At 59.0% G+C, this 14,358-nt stretch overlaps 2 protein-coding genes across 3 annotated transcripts; one reads left to right on the top strand and one right to left on the bottom strand.

The window, feature by feature from the left end:
- Positions 1-34: 34 nt before the first annotated feature.
- OST4 (oligosaccharyltransferase complex subunit 4, non-catalytic) lies at positions 35-1,052 on the bottom strand (the record flags this gene model as incomplete). Of its 2 annotated transcripts, none has more annotated exons than XR_013831177.1 (2): positions 35-270; positions 880-1,052. XR_013831177.1 is itself a non-coding variant. In XM_079941650.1 (2 exons), one exon carries the CDS (start codon positions 1,050-1,052, stop codon positions 939-941), a length of 114 nt encoding a protein of 37 aa, XP_079797776.1. In that variant the 3' UTR covers positions 35-270; positions 916-938. The 2 variants fall into 2 exon arrangements, 1 of the variants encoding a protein (XP_079797776.1); XM_079941650.1 differs by having other exon boundaries at positions 916-1,052.
- A 5,588-nt stretch (positions 1,053-6,640) lies between these two features.
- EMILIN1 (elastin microfibril interfacer 1) lies at positions 6,641-14,115 on the top strand. Its single transcript, XM_079941188.1, has 8 exons — positions 6,641-7,269; positions 8,212-8,337; positions 8,799-9,019; positions 10,173-12,092; positions 12,462-12,578; positions 12,967-12,984; positions 13,144-13,281; positions 13,727-14,115. The coding sequence occupies exons 1-8, from the start codon at positions 7,100-7,102 to the stop codon at positions 14,062-14,064; spliced, it is 3,048 nt and encodes a 1,015-aa protein (XP_079797314.1). The 5' UTR covers positions 6,641-7,099; the 3' UTR covers positions 14,065-14,115.
- Positions 14,116-14,358: the final 243 nt, after the last annotated feature.

The raw sequence follows: 14,358 nt of genomic DNA, 5'->3' as shown, positions 1-14,358 counted from the left end.
CTCCCTCCACAGCACACGATTTTGGGACCACAAAAAAAATCTATATTTTTATACTGGGGGGAGGGAGTAGAAAATAAAGTAGCTCTATGCTGGGCCCTATTCAGTGGCAGCTTCTTGTTCCATAAGGTTAAGGAAGACTTTGAGGAAATTAAAGTTGTTTGGAAAAATCCAGGTGTAGTTGCTTTGTATGTTGTGATGGGTAGAAGGGATGAAGTGAAGTGTGAAGGCCCCTCACACCCTCCATCTTGCCTCAGACTATGTCCTGGAACCCTAGAAAAGAGGGGGAAAGACCTGAGGTAAGGAAAATGCTGCAGCTTTCCTCTGGGGCAATCCTTCAGGAATCAACTCCCATCCAGCCTGTCCCCCCTTACAATTCTCGCCCACACTTATGGGTTGGTTTACCAGACGTTCACACAGCACCTCCCCCCATCCCATTCTTCTCTATGGCTTGGGTCTACACTAGCTAACCCCTAAATCAGTGCCCTGTGCCCCTGAAACAGAATTCTCTATCTTTCCAACCCCTCACAAAAAAAATTATGCCTAAATAAAACCCTAAACAACCTTGGAAAAGTGAGTACTATTTAAGTGAAGAGCCTAAATCCTCTTACTTGGACGGCATCCTCAGTACCTTTATTCCTTCGGGTGTCAGTACTTTCTTGTACCCGTACTATCAACTTGGGCATCTGGGGACCACAGGAAGATGGGGACTGAGGGGGTTTAGGGAACCCACCCCGTTCTAGCAGGGAGCAGTTTAAGGGGGAAGGGGGCAGGGCACTCGCTGCTCTGTGCGGATAAAGGGGCCGAGTATCATGCTTGGCCCAACACTTTCTGATTTGAAGTTTCGAACCCTTCACGCCCTGGCGCGGCCCCGCCACTCACTCTCTGGGGCTGGGCGCTACAGCCCCGTACCGTTACCTGGGGCGGAGAAAGCGCCACTTTCATTCCTGCTTCTTGGGATTGTTGACGGCCACGTAGTGATAGAGAACGACAAGCAGGAAGAGCGACACGCCCAGCATGTTGGCAAAGATGGCGAGCTGCACGTCCGTGATCATGCTGCGGAGAAGAGGGGGGACTGAGCCTCGGACCGGCGCACTCCTCGCCCAGACCAGGACCCTTCCTCGCCGCACTGGCCCAGCCACCGCCGATGGGCCGTGGACCGCGCCTGCGTGCCCCTCACCTGATCAGCAGGGCTCGGCTCCGACACGATCTGTGGACTAGCTCGAGGTAGGAGACCTGGACCGGAAGTTTGCTGCGCCAGCTCAGTCCCAAAACAGCCACTTCCGGCCGTCAGGCTCGGCCGGTAAGGGCTCCCTAGCCCCCGCGTCTCGCCTGCTCCCGCGGCGCACTCGCAAGGGGCGGGGTCTTGGGCGGGGCTGAGGAGGGGCCGGCCGCCGTAGGGGGCGGGCGGGCTGCAGACGCTCGCTTCGTACGCGGCACGGCGCAGCTGTGAGCTGTTGGCGTGGTCCGGGACAGGGTTAGGGGCGCTGGGGCCGCTTCCTTGGAGCCGAGGAGTGGACTAGAGCGAGGGTGTGGCGGCGGGACCGAGCGGGAGGCTCGGCCTGACCCTAGACTCCGGCCCCCCTCTCGGTCGCGGGCCCACATGCTGCTGCCCACCCTTCGCTTCCCGGCCCGGCCAGGTGCTTCCTTTGCGCCCTGCCCTCAGGGTCCCCACCCTGGTCCGGGCGGCCGGGAGAGGGGTAAGAGGCGGTGCAGAATGGGGACAGGGCTGGGACGGCCGGCTAACTCTCCTCGGCGCCAGCCTTTCTGCCCCACATCCGCCAAATAGAACGATCGTGCCTGTGATCTGACCAGTGCCTCCCTTCCGGACTCCCTCCCTCCATCCCACTCTCAGAGGTGGGCGTCGGAAATAGGGCGGACCCTCCCGGAATCAAAACCCAAACCGTGGGACTTAAGCCAAGTGGGAAATCACCCCCCACCCGGATGTGAGGGAGGGGGGAAAGGAGGAAAGGCTGGGACCAGCAAGAGGGATCGTGTGGGTTATAAGCAGAGTGGGCCACCGAGGAGAAAAAAGGAAGATGACTGGGTAGATGTCCGAGGGTCTCTGGTGAGGGGAGAGGCAGCCTGGGGCTCTACAACCCTCTGCCCAGCCAAAACCTACTCCCCCCCACCTCCTTGCTTTCCCTCAGCTTCACCATAAAAGGGAACGGCACTGAGCCAGGCTGGGGCCAGGGGCTGGGCTGTTTCTCTGGAGCTGTCAGGGGTAATGGAAGCCAGTTGCTCTGCGGTAGAGGGGGGCCAGGGCTCAGGGGACGCCTCTGCTTCTCTGAGCCAAAGAAAACTACAGGAGCTGCTATGGGGCTGGAACAGCTGGGTAAGGGGACTGACTGGCAGGCTGTGTGCACGGTGAGCTAAGGGTGCACTAGCCCGGAGTGGGCTTCCCTGGCCTGGGACCATCAGCAGTTTGTCCTCCATGCACCAGCCCAGTGACTCCTAAGCTTGGTCTCGGCCTTTAGCAGCCTGTAGTTTCCCGGCCTCCCCTCTCATCACGCAGCCCCCACCATTTCCCAGAAGTTTTCTGTTTAGAATCCCAACCCCATGTTCCCTCCACATAACGGTGAAATCCCAGCTATGTACTCCCTCATGTGTCCCCTCAGTGAGCAGTCTGTTCCCAGCTCTGCTCTGGGAGAATGAGGGTCTAGGTCTTAAAGGATTACACACATTATGCTTTGCATCTCCTGGAAATCTGAAGCAGATCCAGGAGCAACCAAACTTTTAGATCTGTTGAAACACAGCTAGATCCTGGAAAGTAGACTTTCTAGACTGCAAATGACATAAGGGAAGGCCTTGGAAGTGCTTCAGCTTTCCAAGGCTGTCCAGAAACCAGCTGACCCAGTTGCAAAGTAAACTAGACTCTCAGAGCTGAAGGGGGCCTTCAAGGTCATTTTCTGAAGAAGGAAACTGAGGCCCAGAAGGTAATTGATTTGACCAAGGTTCTACAAATGGTTAGAGACTGTCACCTGATCCTTCTTCCTCTGTTCCATACTCTGTTGTGTCAGACTGTGGACTCAATAGGTTGTCCTAGGGTCAGGGGAAAGCGGAAAAGGTTTTGTTTTAGAACCATCCAGAAATGTCCTTCACCTCCCAGAACTTCCTGTGCCTAGGTCAGCGAGTCTTTATCAGCCTTGAATGGGTCATTTGGCCTAGTGCCTGGAGGAACATTTTAACCAAGTTAAAAATGGTCTCCAGGACTAAACTGGACTCAGCTAAGAGCTAACAACTCCTGAAAAAAGCTTGGGTGGAAAAGTACGTGGGAAGTGAGACAAGTGAAGCCTTATCCTGGGGGAAATCGGGGGAGAGAGAGGGTTAGGGGGCACGTGGGGCAGGGGGGAATGTGTGGAGCTTAATCTCTGTGATTAGTGTGACAATTTAAAGCAGAAGACATAGTCAGGATTAGGCTCAGGAGTGAAAAGACAACAAGACCTGGAAAAGGGGCACTGGGCCCTGCATCCAGGGAGGTTAGCTCCTGAAGTATCGTACCTGTGGGAAGGGTTGGAAGGAAAAAAAAAGTGTGCATTTGTGCATAGTGGACTTTTGCTCAAGAGTCCCCACAAGCTGGAATTCCCATCTGGGTTGGCATGACCCAAGGCCCGGTTGTTATTATTCCCCCCTTTTTCCTCCCACTCTTCAGTCTTCTGACCGAGGGTGGTAGGCATAAAATGCTCCTTACTGCTGGGGCCCCTATCTCTCTGGCCCCAGGCACAGGAGTTCATTGCGCCATCAGTGATGGTTGACTGAATGAGTTAGCTGCCTGGTACAGCCAAGATTTCCCATTGGCACTAGACCCATGGAAATCTGTCTTGGAGAGGTTATAAAATAGATCTTGTCCTAGTGCCCGAGGGACTCTTAGCCTTTTTTGGTCTCAGGAATTCTCTTCCAGTCTCTGGCAATTTGTGGCTGCCTATCAGTACCACCGCCACCACTGCATTCCCTCCAGCCTTAGTCTCCACTGCAGCCTGCTTGCCCAACACCTCAGGCCGCCCCAGTGAACCCACTGATTTCTTTGATATCTCTGAACATTCATGTCAGGCTCTAGGTCTTGGCTCCTAATTACAGGACTAAATGAAATGCAACCTACCACCATTATATTTCAAAGGCAACATTTTTGACTTGACACACTTAAAATACAACAGATTTTGTAACTTAAGGGGGCAGGCAAAGGAACGGGTGACAACTGAGTAGTCACAAGATGGCTGGGATGACTTTTTAAGTTGCCAGGAGCTCCTGAACGGAGAAGACCGGGAAGAGCAGAGAAAGCAAACTCACAGCAGCAGCCAGGGCCACCTGGAGGGGAAGTGAGTGAGCTTCCGGCCAGGGCCAGGGCCAGGGCCAGGGCCTAAGCAGCTGCCTTCCACTGACAGCGACTTTGAAATCAGGACCTTCTAGGACCAACTCCTTCAGGTCTCCCTAGGTGCCGATCCCCTCACCTCTAAGGAACAGGCACAGGTTTCCATTTCTGATGGTTCCAGAGTTTACTGTCACCATCCTGTCTTTTCGCCAACATTTCTTCCAGTCATCAGGATCATATTCTGGACGTCAGAGGTAGATCACTCAGATTCACATTGAAGATTTGGTGGCATCCATTCTTATAGTTTCCAACTACTGTCCTGCAAATGGTTCCCAGAATCAAGACCCACACTGCTAACCATCTCCTTTGGACGTTTATTTCCATTGAGATGTGTTATTCTCATCTTAAACTCAGGATGCCCAAACGAAGGTCATCTTTCTTTCCTTCAAACCTGCTCCTCTTCTCGATTTACTCACGCTGGCTCAAACCCTGGAAGCTTCTGTGGTGTCCCCCTTCATCTGGTCCCTCATTACCCATGCAGTCACCAAGCAGTCACAGCCTTCCCTTCCAAGTCTGCGTCACTTTGCAGTGTAGAATTTGGAAGGGACCTGAGATGACAGAAAGATAGTAGACCCCCGGTGGAGTCAGGGGGTTTGCTCAAAGTGATAACACTATTTAGAGGAGGAGCTGGAACCAGCATCCTTGTGCCCTAACACCCTGCCCATTGCTCTTGCCAAGAATATCTTCTTTCTGTGTGCGTATCGACCCCCTACTCAAAAACTTGTAACCCAAGCTGTTAACCAGTCATCTGAACCTCTCCCTGATTTTTCCACAATCAACCTCTCTGACTTCCTGACACAAGGAAGAGCTAACATTTACCACATGCCAGACACTATTCTAAATGCTTCACATGGATTAGCTTAATCCACATGAAACTAGGAAGGAGGGAACTATGATTATTCTCATGTTACAGATGAGGAAACTGAGACAGACCGCTTTCACCAACCTGAAATCTCTCCCCCTCCCCCCGTCCCTGTTTTTCACTTCCCCCCACTACCACATTTATCAGATTCTCTTTCTTCCAATAGCTCTTCTCTGACTCCCCACAGCAGCCAGCTATCTTTCCCCTCCTCTTACCCAGAGCACAGCATCCATCTGGCCTTCTGTCTGTCCTGCCCTGTGTTCGTTCTGTCGGGCGCTTGTGTCCTGTTCCCCAGCAGGACCAGCTACTCCTTACTGAGTCCTACACGTGCCTTTGCTACCCAGGCACCTCCGCAGCGCCCACACACCAGGCTCTCGCCTCCTTTCTGTCTAGTACTGCTGCCTGGCTCTCCCAAGCGGCCCACCACGCAGGGAGACCTGTACAGAACACAACGCTGGGGGCCAGATGGTGAGGGGGGCCGGCTGATAGATTCTGACAGAGTCTCTGGGCAGGCTGGTGGTTGAGTCAACTTCCTTACTTGCCTCAGAGGCTACCAGACTTGGCTCCACTCTAGGGAGTGACTTCCTTCAGGCTAAATACATCGGGCCCAACTCACCTCCCTCCTTCCCTCCCCTCCCCCACTCATGGCTGACCTTCTCCAAGACAAGTCTGAGACCCATGTTCACCTGGCCTTTTGAGAATGAAAGCCTTTTTCCTCTTGCCCATGTCCTCTCCATGCTTGACAGAAGGCTACTCCCCACTTCCAGATTCTTCTGGCTTCTCTGAATTTCTTGCCTGCCTCAGTGAGTCCTTCTCCTTTTCCTCTCTGGCCCAGTGGCCCTCACTCCTCTCCTCCTTTTTCCTCGCAAGCCACTGACCTGGGTACCATTTATATTCTAATCTGAGCCCTGCTCTTGACTTGCTGTGTTACCTTGGACAAGTTACTTTCCCACTCTGGGCCTCAATGTTCACATCTATGAAAGGAGGCAGCCGGACTAGATGGTGAGTGACTGTCGTGCTGAGCCCTGCGATTCTTTCTTCCTTTCACAGCTCTCCTCTCCACCTCTCGCCTCTGCGCTCCTCTCTCAGGCCTTCTCTCCCGGGGTAGGCCTGCCCTGGCCCCAGGAGAGCTGTGGCTCCAGCTCCCGTTCCCTGTCTAAGCGACCAGCCCTGGGCCTCCTCCCCAGCTCTGGCCCCAGCTCCGCTCCATGTGGCCCGTCTGAGAGGCTGGCCCCAAGCCCGGGGGCAACTCCACATTTCTCTGTTTTTCCTTTTTTTTTCTCTCTTTCCCGGAGTTAACAAGAAGCAGATGTGGCGCACGATGGTTGGAGAGGTGGGGGGAGGAAGGGGGAGGCTGGACCGCCAGCCAGACAGGGGGGAAGGGAGGGGAGTGAGGGAGAGAGAGAGGCGGGAGGCCAGGGCCCGCCCCGAAACCACTCTTGCGCCTCTGAGCAGCCACAGGGGCAAAGCCCTGTCACCCTGAGGATCCAGTCATTGGGGAAAAGCGATAGGGAGGCCAGAGGAGGGCCAGCTGGGGCGAGGGGGTGGAGGCCCAGGAAGCAGCATCTGAGAGGGCCAGGGACCAGGCACAGGAGGCCGGGGGGCACAGAGAACAAACCCCCCTCAGAAGTGGAGAAGAGGAGAGCGGAAGGAACCGAGGGAGGGACAGATAGGAGCCTGAGGAGGAGAGAGGAGGGGGAGAGGGGTCAGGCCAGGCGGCCAAGGAGGAGGCGTGCGGCTGGGGGCTGCCGGCAGGAAGCTGGGGACAGGACCTGCTGTCCCTCGGATCCGCGGCGTCCCCCGCTCCAGGCAGAGGCGCCGGTGGTCAGGCCAGGATGTGCCTCTGAGGGCCACCACGGAGCGCCCCCGCCATGGCCCCCGGAACCCTCTGGAGCTGCTACCTCTGCTGCCTGCTGACCACAGCCGTGGGGGCGGCCAGCTACCCTCCTCGCGGTTACAGCCTCTACACTGGGAGTGGCGGGGCCCTCAGCCCTGGGGGACCCCAGGCCCAGAGTGCCCCCCGGCCTGCCAGCCGCCACAGGTAAGAGTCTGGGCCCCAGCCCGAGGCTGGAGGTAGGTGAGAGGGTGGGTGAGAAGGTGTGTATCCTGGCCCCGACCTTGGGTCCGCTCTTCTGGGCTGTCCCCGCCTGGGGCAGGGAAGGGGGAAGAGGAAACCCATCCGCCAGGTGCTCTTCACATGCCCGCCTTCCTTCAGGGCACTTCCAGGGCCCCCTGAAGAGCTAGGTCCCCCCCCCAACCTCAGGGAGATCTGCTTCCACGTTAGGCGCCCAGGGAAACTACCCTGAGGGACACCAGCCAGGCCTTCCTGCCAGCCGCCAGCTGCATACCAGCCTGGGATTCTCGGCAGACCTCTCATTCCTCTCTAGGGCTCCCTCAGCCCCATCCAGTAACCCATGCTTCTGACGCCGCTCCTCTGCTCCCTGTGGCTCTCCAGCCGACACGGACCAGAGACTGGCGCGAATGGGGCCAAGAGTGTAGAACGTCGAGCCCCAAGGTGGGCAGCGCTCATCAATGGCCTATTCTCTCCTTAACCCTGAGCTGGAGCCCTGCCTGCCCCGTCCTCTCCCCTGAGTGGTGGGTGGAAGCCAGCATCCAGGGGATCACCAGGGGCCCTGGCCAGTCGGTTCACACAGGCCACGCCAAGCTGGGGGTTGAGACAGAGGGACACGAATGAATGTGTGGATTCAGAGGCTCCCCACGTGCCCCCAGCCACGAGGATCAACATCTCGTGGTTGTGGTTTTGCATCTACATCTCCTGTCCCCATCTTGAAAAGTCTTTATTGACTCCTGCTGCACAGGAAGGTGGGGGGGCGGGGAGCCGCCCCTGCCAAAGCCCTGGCTCCCACCGTTCCCAGGGGCCCTTCATGTTTTGACCCTCCCTCCGCCCCTCTGGTAGCCCCCTGGTCCTTCCTTGGGGGTATGTGTCTCTGGATCTTGGGCCCACGTGGGGTTGTATCTGCAGGAACTGGTGTGCCTACGTGGTGACCCGGACAGTGAGCTGTGTCCTTGAGGATGGAGTGGAGACCTTCATCAAGCCTGACTACCAGCCCTGTGGCTGGGGCCAGCCCCAGTGTTCCCACAGCATCATGTGAGCACCTCCCCCTGCCAAGGGATGTGCACTTGGCTGGGGCTGGGCTAGGGCGGCCAACTGGGGGCATTTGTACCAAGCAGGTAGCAAGGGGCAGGACCGGGGGCTTCAGTCACAGCCAGCTGAGGAGATGCTGAGGCAGCAATTTGGCTGGTGGAATACTGAGGGCAAACTTACCTGGACCACCCTGCCAGCCCCTGGAATGCCTTTTCCGGGCTGGGTCACAGTCAAGGAGAGTTGTTCAAAGTTCCAGCACAGGACAAGGGGAGGAAGAGTAGGGATTTGGCCCTCGGCCAACACGCTGACAACTGTCAACTGAGCAAGGCCACATGCTGGTCAGTAAGGGGGACCCAGCCTGAGGGACAGGTCTAGTCCACCAGCGGCTGCTCATCTCTGAGGACAGGGGCCGGGATCACTACAGGACAGGGAGGAGTCAAGAGGCCTCCCTCTGCCTCTCCCAGGTACCGCAGCTTCCTCCGCCCTCGCTACCGCGTGGCCTACAAAACAGTAACGGATATGGAGTGGAGGTGCTGCCAGGGGTACGGGGGCGATGACTGTGCCGAGGGCCCTGCCCCGGCGCTGGGCCCTGCACCCACCACGCCGCGCCCCCGGCCCCGGCCCGCCCGCCCCAATCTCTCGGGCTCCAGTGCGGGCAACCACCTGAGTGGACTGGGTGGGGAAGGTGAGTACCGGAGCTGCTGGGGAGAGGAGGGGAAGGCGGTGCTGGGGGAAGCGTGGGCCAGGCTGCTGCGGGGAACCCCTGCTCCAGGTCAGAAGAGGGGACAGAAGGGAGTTAATGAGATCCCTTCCCATGCATGAGAGCGAGAGCGAGTGAGAGAGAGAGAGAGAGAAGAGAGAGGGAGAGTGTGTGTGTGTGTGTGTGTGTGTGTGTGTGTGTGTGTGTGTGTGTGTGTGTGTGTGTGTGTGACAGAGAAGAGAGATTGAGTGGAGACCCAGAGAAAAGGAAGGCAGAAAAAGAGAATGTGCTTCTTCACGCCCACGTGTAGCCAAGATACTTCCTAGTTGGGAACAGCTGCGGAGGAAGGGGGACTTCCTTGGAGAAGCTTGGTCCAAGGGGATAGACAGATGAGACTACAAGTCCTAGCATGCACTGCAGCCAACTACAGGTCCCAGGCCCCTCGGTGGCCTCTGGAGACTACAGGTCCCAGAATGCAGCAGTCCCCGTTGCCCGGCACTGCAGATGTGCTGTGTTTGCCTGCCAGGGAGATAGCTGTGCTGTAATTATGGAAACAGGAACTTCTGGCTGATTCTCCGACCATCCAGCCAGATCCCCCGCAGCTCGCCTCAGAGCCCTGTTTGTCCCTGTAGTGCTGTGGAGAGGTTCCTACCCCACGTCCGCATTTCACTCACCCTGAGGGAAGGACCTAGTGTCATTCCCTTTTTTCAGATGTTGGAACAGTTTCCATAAAGTTAAGAGGCATTCTGGAAGGTGGAAAGGACCTGGCCTTGGTGGTCTGATGGACGACCTGGGTTTGAAACTTGGCTCTGCCACTTATTAAACTTGTAATCCATGGCCCAGTTAATTAACCTCTCTGGTCCTCTGTTTCCCAGTCTGTGAAATGGGAAGAACTAATGGTATTTGCACAATGGAGTTGCTGGATGCGGGAAGGAGCCATGGTACACATGTGGCTTAAAGGCATTCAGTGAATGGAGTTTCCTACCATCTTTTCTTGCCCAAGTCATGCAGCTAAGGAATGGCCACATCAGCTGGGACCTCTGCCCTCTTGTTGGAGCTGGGGAGCGCAGGACCTAGGAGGTAGGCACTGAGCTCTGAGGCCTAGCCCCTCGCCCTTATGCCTTCCCCTCTCTGCCAGGACCTGGGGAGTCACAAAAGGTGCAGCAGCTGGAGGAGCAGGTGCAGAGCCTGACGAAGGAGCTGCAGGGCCTCCGGGGTGTCCTGCAGGGACTGAGCGGGCGCCTGACGGAAGACGTCCAGAGAGCTGTGGAGATAGCCTTTAATGGGAGGCAGCAGCCCGCAGATGCAGCTGCCCGCCCCGGTGTGCACGAAACCCTCAGCGAGATACAGCAGCAGCTGCAGCTCCTGGACAACCGCGTCTCCACCCACGACCAGGAGCTGGGCCATCTCAACACCCATCACAGCGGTGGTGGCGGCAGCGGTGGCAGCAGGGCTCTGGGCCCAAGCCCGGCCCCTCCCGGCCACAGCGAGGAGCTGCTGCGGGAGCTGGAGCAGCGGCTGCAGGAGTCCTGCTCTGTGTGCCTGGCGGGGCTGGATGGCTTCCGCCGGCAGCAGCAGGAGGACAGGGAGCGGCTGCGAGCACTGGAGAAGCTACTGGCCTCCGTGGAGGAGCGGCAGCGGCAGCTCGCTGGGCAGGCCCTGGGCCGCTGGCCCCCTCCGGAGTGCTGCCCTCCAGAGCTGGGCCGGCGACTGGCTGAACTGGAGCGGAGGCTGGATGTGGTGGCTGGCTCGGTGACAGTGCTGAGCGGGCGGCGAGGCGCCAACCTGGGAGTAGCAGCTGGGCAGGGGGGCCACCCCCCAGGCTATACCAGCTTAGCGTCCCGCCTCGCTCGCCTGGAGGACCGATTCAACTCCACCCTGGGCCCCTTGGAGGAGGGCTGGCGGGGGCTTCCCGGGGGCCTGGGCCACTGGCTGCCTGCTGCCCGGGGCCAACAAGAGAGGCTGGAGGGGCTGCTGGCCAACGTGAGCGGGGAGCTGGGGGGGCGGCTGGCTCTGCTGGAGGAGCAGGTGGCAGGGGCTGTGCAGGCATGTGGGCAGCTCTGCTCTGGGGCCCCGGGTGAGCAGGGCTCCGAGGTCAGCGAGATCCTCAGTGCCTTGGAGCGCAGGGTGCTGGACAGCGAGGGGCAACTGCAGCTGGTGGGCTCAGGCCTGCACAAGCTGGGAGCAGCTGGGGAGTCCCAGCAGGCCACGCTGGAGGGACTGCAAGGGGTCGCGGGCCAGCTCCAGGGTCGGGTCAATGCGCTGGATGAGACGGCTGCAGAGTTCGCACTGCAGCTGAATCTCACAGCGGTGCGGCTGGGCCAGCTGGAGGGGCTGCTGCAGGCCCGTGGGGATGAGGGCTGTGGCGCCTGTGGTGGTGTCCAGGAGGAGCTGGGCCGTCTTCGGGATGGTGTGGAGCGCTGCTCCTGCCCCCTGTTGCCCGCACGGGGCCCTGGGGCCGGCCCGGGTGTTGGGGGACCGAGCCGTGGGCCTCTGGATGGCTTCAGTGTGTTCGGGGGCAGCTCAGGCTCAGCCCTCCAGGCCCTGCAGGGAGAGCTCTCCGAGGTTATTCTCACCTTCAGCTCCCTCAATGACTCACTGCATGAGCTCCAGACCACAGTGGAGGGCCAGGGTGCTGATCTGGCTGACCTGGGAGCCACCAAGGACCGCATCATCTCTGAGATTAACAGGCTGCAGCAGGAGGCCACAGAGCACGCTACAGAGAGTGAGGAGCGCTTCCGAGGCCTGGAAGAGGGACAGGCACAGGCCGGCCAGTGCCCCAGCCTAGAGGGGCGACTGGGCCGCCTGGAGGGAGTCTGTGAGCGGCTGGACACGGTGGCCGGGGGACTGCAGGGCCTGCGCGAAGGCCTCTCCAGACACGTGGCTGGGCTCTGGGCTGGGCTACGGGAAACCAACAGCACCAGCCAGACACAGGCCGCCCTGCTGGAGAAGCTGCTAGGGGGGCAGGCCGGCCTGGGCAGGAGGCTCAGCGCCCTTAACAGCTCCCTGCTGCTCCTGGAGGACCGGCTTCACCAGCTCAGTCTGAAGGACCTCACTGGTGAGGGGGCAAGAGGAGGCACGGGGTGGGGGCACTCCTTTCAAGTCCTTTCTTTCTCCTCCCCTGACCCTGCGACAGCCCAGCTTTAACCTCATCCACTTTCTCCTTGCCCTGCCCAGCATGAATTGCAGATCTACCTCTGTCCCAGGCCTTGGTTTGTCCACAAGAGATGATCCAAGGTCCCAGCTCCCCGCCCTCCCCTGACGGCTCAGACAGGCCTGTGGGTGGAGGAGGGGTGCTGCTCTGCTGGCTAGGTACCCAGCATGGGCAGCGAGGGGCCCCATCACCCTGTCCCTGGATCCACCACCTTCCCTGTCCTTTGGAAACTCCTTTTTAAGGCTCTCCTTCAACTTAGTTTTGTCACTGTAGGTCCTGCAGGTGAGGCTGGGCCACCAGGGCCTCCCGGGGTAGAGGGACCCCCAGGCCCTGCCGGACCTCCGGGACCTCCAGGCAAGGATGGACAAAAGGGGCCCATCGGACCACCAGGTATCGTGGGCTGAGATCCTCGCTGCAGCCAGGGCTACTCCCAGCCCCAACCCCGGCTGCCCCGGGCTTGACATTCTACTCTGAACCGGACAGAGAAGGGGGGGAAAGAGGCAAGGAACTGGGGCTGCTACATGGCTGACAGTGACTAGGAGCTAGGATAGTCACTGTGTTGGCCAGTTAGCTGTGGTGGCCTCACTGCTGTGTTGAAGACGATGCCTGAGCCTATAAGGTTGAACAGAATGGACCCTATCTGTTCCTCCTTTTCTTGATACGCCCAGTTCTGTTTTGGAGTCTGCATAGCACCTAGCACAGTGGGAAAGCAGATGTTTGCTGAGTGACTTAGCGAGAGCTGCCCTACTTCTCACAGCTCCCTTTTTTCTTCCCACAGGTCCCCAAGGTGAACAGGGTAAGTTCCTCTCATTCAGTGCTGGAGGGCGGGGAACTGAACTAGGATTTGGAGGATGGAAGGCCTCAGACAGCCCTGGGGGTAGAGACCCAGGAGGGGAATGGGGCTGGGCAGCCCTGCACTGAGCGTCCACTCTGACACCCTCCCTACCCCACCTAGGAGCAGAGGGGGCACCAGCAGCCTCTGTGCCCCGGGTGGCCTTTTCAGCTGCCCTGAGTTTGCCCCGCTCTGAACCAGGCACAGTGCCCTTTGACAGAGTCCTGCTCAACGATGGGGGCTACTATGATCCAGAGACTGGTAAGCCTGGGAGTGGGCAGCTGGGCACTGGGGGGAATGGGGGAGGCTGTGCAGTGATATGTCCCCATTCTTGCCGTTTCAGACAAGCTGAGTCTTTTCATTCTCTGGTTTGGGGAGACCCCTATTCTCTCCTTCATTTATTCATTCTCACCACAGCTTGGACTGGGGGGTGAGGTGGGGAGGGGAAAAGCCGGGGAGGGGAAAAGCCTATCATTCCACAGCTCTTTATGGGGGCCTCTTCTTGCCCAGGCACTGTTTTAAGTGCTGGGGATGGGGAAATGAACAAAACACTGGTTTCCCTGCCGTCCGTGGAGTTCTAGTAGAAGAGAGGTGAAAAGACCCAGAGGGTCCCTCCGCACGTAGTCCAGGAGTTCTGCAAGGGCTCCCGGACACCTTCATGGCCCCTGCCACATGTCTCCCTCCTGATTGCCACTGTTGTCCCCAGGCGTGTTCACGGCGCCTATAGCCGGACGCTACTTGCTGAGCGCGGTGCTGACTGGGCACCGGCACGAGAAAGTGGAGGCCGTGCTGTCCCGCTCCAACCTGGGCGTGGCCCGCATAGACTCCGGTGGCTACGAGCCTGAGGGCCTGGAGAATAAGCCGGTGGCCGAGAGCCAGCCCAGCCCGGGCGCCCTAGGCGTCTTCAGCCTCATTCTGCCGCTGCAGGCCGGGGACACGGTCTGCATCGACCTGGTCATGGGGCAGCTGGCGCACTCGGAGGAACCGCTCACCATCTTCAGCGGAGCCCTGCTCTACGGGGACCTGGAGCTAGAACAGGCATAGACAGGGAGCCGGGCCCCACCGGCCCGAAGTGTCTACGCCGGCCAAACAGCCAGCGGGGGTGGGGTGGGGGTGGGCTCCGGGGCGTCTCGCCTGGGACGGGGCCCCGACCCGGGGCAAGCTGCAGTCTCTGTACCCGCCGCAGCAGCGCAGGCGCCCAGAGCAGCGTCCTTCCCACGGTCGGAGTGCGCCGGGTCGGGGACTCTGGGGTCTCCTCGTCCAGACTTTTGGCCTGATCGCCGTCCCTGCAAGACTCGGACTGCGGAGGAGCTAATCCTCGCACACTTTGCTCCCCCA

The sequence above is a fragment of the Stenella coeruleoalba genome (assembly GCF_951394435.1).
Source record: "Stenella coeruleoalba genome assembly, chromosome: 13".
NCBI classification, from domain to species: domain Eukaryota; kingdom Metazoa; phylum Chordata; class Mammalia; order Artiodactyla; family Delphinidae; genus Stenella; species Stenella coeruleoalba.
This window is presented reverse-complemented; position numbering and strand designations above follow the sequence as displayed.

Bases quoted from the DNA above. Each gene is read 5' to 3' on its own strand.
- EMILIN1 (XM_079941188.1), top strand. From the start codon at position 7,100: ATGGCCCCCGGAACCCTCTGGAGCTGCTACCTCTGCTGCCTGCTGACC. The intron at 7,270-8,211 runs GTAAGAGTCTGG...TTGTATCTGCAG, and splicing joins CGGCCTGCCAGCCGCCACAG to GAACTGGTGTGCCTACGTGG. The intron at 12,093-12,461 runs GTGAGGGGGCAA...TTGTCACTGTAG, and splicing joins CAGTCTGAAGGACCTCACTG to GTCCTGCAGGTGAGGCTGGG.